This window comes from Macaca nemestrina, chromosome 1 (assembly GCF_043159975.1).
Source record: "Macaca nemestrina isolate mMacNem1 chromosome 1, mMacNem.hap1, whole genome shotgun sequence".
In the NCBI taxonomy this organism is placed as follows: domain Eukaryota; kingdom Metazoa; phylum Chordata; class Mammalia; order Primates; family Cercopithecidae; genus Macaca; species Macaca nemestrina.
The window spans coordinates 190,529,159-190,534,998 of record NC_092125.1 but is presented as its reverse complement, the minus strand read 5'-3'; the positions used below and the strand labels follow the sequence as shown (position 1 = coordinate 190,534,998).

The window sequence follows — 5,840 nt, the reverse complement described above, 5'->3', positions numbered from 1 at the left end:
GTGGGAGCGGGTACCTGGGGGTCGCCAGAAGGAGCTGGTAGCAGTGAGGGTACAAAGGAAAAGGCAGAAAAAGGAGACGCGGGGATGCGGTGGCGCGCAGGAGGACCCCGGGGGAGGGGAAAGGAGAGGGGGAAGGGGAGGGGCAAGGAGCGGGGAGGGCGTGTCCTAGATGCTGGGCGGGGCGTGTCTGGGCCGGGGGCGGGGTCGGGGCGGAGCAGGGCAACGCTCTCCACTCTGAAACACCGCCTTGGTGGTTCAGCAGAACTCTTTGGCGGGAGATCATGTCGGCCGTGGTAGCTCAGACGCTGCATGTTTTTGGTCTTCGATCCCACGTGGCCAACAATATCTTCTACTTCGATGAACAGATCATTATATTTCCTTCAGGAAATCACTGTGTGAAGTACAATGTGGATCAGAAATGGCAAAAATTCATTCCAGGTAAAAACCCTTTCCATCCTGACATACAGGAATGGTATGTGCCACATATAACCCCATAATCCCAGCATGATGATTGGAAAGAAAGATTTTGGCCAATTTGAATATATATGCAGTATTATAAAGGTAGAGGAAATAAATGGCGACTTGTATTATGAAACTAGATTAATCAGTCATGCATACGTAGTTAAAATCACATATAAAATGTTAATTTAAAAGTGCTTTTTTCACTGTAATTTCAGGAAAATATGTTAAGAATCCCTCTTTTGGTATCTTCAATATCATTGCCTTTGTCATTACCAGAGCCCCTTTTTGAGTTGTCTGACACAGTTTTCCTGAGCACGCCACCTTCATTACATCACCTTTTGAATCCATGTATGATGAAGACACTGTAAACTTTATCCCAAGTTGCAAATAACCATTTGTATAACATTACAGCCCTTATTTTTGTTCACAGTGGTCCTGTTGATGATATTCATGATTTCAACAACCGAATCCATTTTCCCATTTTTTGTTGCATTGACACCTTTTATTGTGACATAGACACACGAAAGAATGTACCCTACATATATGTAATATTTAAAGAATTACAATAGAATGTAGATCTGTGAACCCAGCCACCAGCATAGGAAATAGAATATTACCAATTCTAGGGCTTCTCCCTGTATTCCGTGTCCTGCTGCATCAGTTCAACATCATGCTTTTGAGATTCATGCATCTTGATACATATAACCAAGTTCATTGTATTGCTATGTAGTGTTCCATCATATGAATATAATGTCTCAAATATATGTATTCACTCTAGTGTTGAGGGACATTTGGGAAATAACAATCATATGCTATTACAAACTATACTACTATAAACATTCTTGCATGTGTATACATTCGTCTATTTGTGCAGATTCTCTAGGACACACGGCCAGGACTAAACTTACTGAGTAATATGATAGTACCAATTTACACTCCCACCAGGAGTGCATAAGAGTTCTCATTCCTCAACAACCCTGCCAACCCTTGGTATTGTCCAACTTCCTAATTTTTTGCTCATCTAGTAGTTGAGAAAAGGAATTGTGGTTTTCGTTTGCATTTTGCTATCGTTAATGATGATGAGTATCTGTTTACATGTTTATGGGCTGTTCCTATTTAGTCGTATGTTAAATGCCTTGTTCAAGTCTTTTACTTGTTTTTTACAGTTTGTTGTGCAGGAAATTTTTCGCAATTTTATTGTTTTACATGCACAATTTATTCTGTATACCAATAATTTATCAGATATATATATGTCTTGCAAATAATTTCTTCCAGTTTGGGGCATTTTTCTCCCACCTTACAGTATCTTTTGATGAACAAAAATTATTAGTTTTAATAAAGTCAGATTTATCAAGCACATAATATTCTGTTGGAATAAACTGTATTAAATACAGTTGACTTTTATTTATTAATGTTTATTTCCAGCATATTTGCTAAATTATTAATTCTAATGATTTGTCTATAGATTATGCAGGGATTTCTATATAGACTATCATATTATCTACAAATAACGATGGTTTTCTTCCTTTTTCTTGTGCTACCTGTGCTGGTAAGCACCTCCAGACAGTGTTGAATACGGGTGATAAAAATGGACATCTGGCCGGGCGCGGTTGCTCACGCCTGTAATTCCAGCATTTTGGGAGGCCAAGGTGGGCAGATCACGAGGTCAAGAGATCGAGACCATCCTGGCCAATATAGTGAAACCCCATCTCTACTAAAAATACAAAAATCAGCTGGGCGTGGTGGCACGTGCCTATAGTCCCAGCTACTCAAGAGGCTGAAGCAGGAGAATTGCTTGAACCTGGGAGGCGGAGGTTGCAGGGAGCCGAGATCACGCCACTGTACTCCAGAGTGGGCAACCAAGCAAGACCTTGTCTCAAAACCAGAAATAAAAAAGATCATATGACTTTCCAATATTAATTAAATTATGGTTTTATACAGACAACATTAATTTATATTTGCTGTCATACTTACCAAACTCTTTGCCCACCGTCACTCTTTACAAATCAGATATTCCAGATGGGATCATTTTCCTTCTGCATTTACTGATAATGTGTTAATAAACTCTCCCAGTTTTTGTCTGAAAATGACTTTATTTTATCCTCACTTCTGAAAGATAGTTTCAACAGGTATGCAATTTTTATCAACACATTATAGATCGTATTCCATTGTGTTTTTTTGGCTTCTGTTTTGTTGCTGTGGTTAAGAAATTGGCTATCAGCATCGTCTTTCTGTAGATGATCTTTTTTTCTGGATGTTTAATGTCTGTCTGTGGTGTGTGTGTGTGTATATATATATCTATACACATACAGTATATACATATATATGTATAAAATACGCACCATGTATACACACACCATATACATATATGTACATGTATATACATCATATATACACGTATATATACGTGTGTGTGTATATATATATATACACACACACATAGATACACACGCACAGACATACAGTATAGTTTATATTTTCATTTTTTATCCTCTTAGGGATTCTTTGAGATTCCTGGATCTAAGGGCAGGTATCTTTTTTGTTCTGTTATCTCCTTCTGGAACTCCAAACCATCTCAACTCCATCCTCCACGGTTTTTTTCTTTTCTTTTCTTTTCTTTTCCTTTTTTTAAGAAACCAGGTCTCACTCTGTTGCCCAGGCTAGAGTGCACTGGCACAATCATAGCTCACAGCAGTCTCAAACTCCTGGGTTCAGGCCATCCTCCCCACTTTAACCTCCTGAATAACTGGGAATACAGGCATGCACCACCTTGACCAGCTAATGTTTTTTATGTGGATGGGGTCTGGCTATGTTGCCCAGGCTGGTCTTGAACTCCTGGACTCAACCCATCCTCCCACCTCAGCCTTCCAAGTAGCTGGGATTACAGGTACAAGCCACCATACCATGTATATATGTGTGTGTGTGTGTGTGTGTGTGTGTGTGTGTGTGTATATATATATATATATATATATTTTTTTTTTTTTTGAGACAGAGTTTCGCTTTTGTTGCCCAAGCTGGAGTGCAATAGCTCAATTTCGGCTCACCACAACCTCCACCTCCCAGGTTCAAGGGATTCTGCCTCAGCCTCCCGAGTAGCTGGGATTACAGGCATGGGCCACCATGCCCAGCTAATTTTGTATTTTTAGTAGAGACAGGGTTTCTCTATGTTGGTTAGGCTGGTTTCGAGCTCCCAACTTCAGGTGATATGCCCACCTCGGCCTCCCAGAATGCTGGGATTACAGGCGTATAAGCCACCACGCCTGGCCTGTAAATATATTTTTAAACATTTTTTAATGAAGGAGGGGGCCATGAAATCAAAAGTACCTAGAGCCCTCAAAAACCGTAATGTGACCCTGATTGCATTTCCCAAATAAAGTATTTACACTTTAATCTTTGCCTGAGGCTCTGTTTTCTAGAGGATCACAGCCTTCATTTTCATTCTTATTACCTCACGGTTGTGAGATGAGAGCTCTATCTCCAGTTATCACCTCTAGATTTCAGGAAAAAGGGGATAGAATGCATCTGTCTGGTTTTTAAGGAAGCACCAGCTTTATCATAAAGCCACTCTAGAAGACTTCTGCCTCCACCTCATGTCCAGAATGTCACACACGTCAGCTAACTGCAAGGGAGGCTAAGGAATCCAGTAGTTGGCATCCCAGCCTCTGGAGGAGAGGAGGAGTGATGAGCCAGCCACTCAGGGAATAAAGGCCTCTATGGTCTGACCCGATTCCACCCCTTTAGGCCCATCTTTGGTCACCCCATCTCACATGCAGTGCCCCAGCAAACCCACTGCTTGCAGTTCTCGCACTATGCCGTACACTTTGTCACATCCACCCCTTGTCTCAAGCTCTTACTGCCACCTGCCACCCAGCCCCCATCTCACCTCACCCCTGCCCTCCTTCAGGAAACTTTCCCTGACTTCTCCTCCCACCTCATCCTCAGAGGTGCCTGCCCTAGTCAGTTTCTTTTGGGGACAGAGTCTCCCTGTCTCCCAGGCTGGAGTGCAGTGGCACCATCTCAGCTCACTGCAGTCTCCGCCTCCCAGGTTCAAGCAATTCTCCTGCCTCAGCCTCCTGAGTAGCTGGGATTACAGGTACCTGCCACCACACCCGGCTAATTTTTTTATTTTTAGTAGAGATGGGGTTTCACCATGTTGGGTAGGCTGGTCTCGAACTCTCCATCTCAAGTCATCTGCCTGCCTCGGCCCCCTGAAGTGCCAGGATTACAGGCGTGAGCCACCACGCCTGGCCCCTAGTCATTTTCATAATGCCCAAACACAGCTCTGCCAAGGCCGCCTTTATTCTTTCTGTCCACTCCAGTGCCCACTACTGTGCCTGGTTCCTGTTGAATCCTGGTGAAAGTGTGATCTACCCTGATTATTTCCTTTTTCCTCTGTTTGCAGGCTCAGACAAGAGTCAGGGCATGTTGGCCTTGTCCATCAGTCCCAATCGGCGGTATCTCGCTATCTCTGAGACTGTGCAAGAAAAACCTGCCATCACCATTTATGAATTGTCATCCATCCCTTGCCGGAAGCGCAAAGTTCTTAATAATTTTGACTTCCAAGTTCAGAAATTTATTAGCATGGCTTTTTCTCCAGACTCCAAATACCTGTTGGCTCAGACATCACCTCCAGAGTCAAATCTTGTCTACTGGCTGTGGGAAAAACAGAAAGTAATGGCCATTGTTAGAATCGACACTCAGAACAACCCTGTCTACCAGGTACCTAGTAGTGTGACAAGTATCGTGAAAATTATAAAAAATAGAACTACTTTTTATTGAGTGCTGTGTGCCACAGTTCTGATTTCCTCCATGCATTTTTATATTTAGTCTTACAACAACCATATAAGGTATGCACAATCATTATCCCCATTTTACAGATGAGAGAACTGAGGCTCCAAGAGGTTAGGTAATTCACCCAAGATCACAGAGGTAGTGAGTAGCAGAGCTAGGAGTTCCCCAGTTCCAGCTCCTATCTTCTTTACTTTGGCCCAGAACTGCTTTCTGGTCACAGGTTTAGCCCAGAAGTGGATTAATAAAACTTGCTTTCTCTCCCTGGTCCTAGCCTCTTTTTCCAGCAGCGTTGCCGGGCAGTAGGAAGATTTCCGAAATGTGATGTAAAGTGGTAGGTCTTTAGGAAGCTGTTGCTGAAGTTGCAGTTATGTAAGGAGCAGAACCTTCTATTGTGTCTTGAGGGCAAAAGGAAGAAGACCCCTCAGGAACCTGATTGATGGCTTAGGCAAGGGGTCCCAAGGAGGTTTGATATTGGTTCACTCACCCTAGTCTGGGATCTAGCACTCAATTCCACAAGTTCCATGACTCAGTTCTGTTCATGTTCAGGGATTCTAGCTAATCAGTGTCTCCGGCATAGACTCACTTAT

The 5,840-nt window shown here is 42.6% G+C and overlaps 1 protein-coding gene and 1 long non-coding RNA gene across 6 annotated transcripts in view; one reads left to right on the top strand and one right to left on the bottom strand.

Annotated features, from left to right (window-relative positions):
* Window positions 1-5,840, top strand: part of LOC105494874 (cilia and flagella associated protein 57) — a 76,204-nt gene that overhangs the window by 123 nt on the left and 70,241 nt on the right. For 4 of the 5 annotated variants that reach the window (XM_011763800.2, XM_011763795.2, XM_071094646.1 and 1 more), the window contains exons 2-3: window positions 263-438; window positions 4,865-5,181. In XM_011763800.2, coding sequence (XP_011762102.1) covers window positions 282-438; window positions 4,865-5,181 — 474 coding nt within the window. In that variant the 5' untranslated portion in view covers window positions 263-281. Of the gene's footprint in view, window positions 1-259; window positions 439-4,864; window positions 5,182-5,840 lie in introns of all 5 variants that reach the window. The other variant, XM_071094637.1, reaches the window with a different exon arrangement.
* LOC105494873 (uncharacterized) overlaps window positions 5,007-5,840 on the bottom strand; it is an 86,205-nt gene continuing 85,371 nt past the window's right edge. The window contains exon 5 of the long non-coding RNA XR_011622071.1: window positions 5,007-5,115. This is a non-coding gene — a long non-coding RNA (uncharacterized lncRNA). The remainder of the gene's footprint in view (window positions 5,116-5,840) is intronic.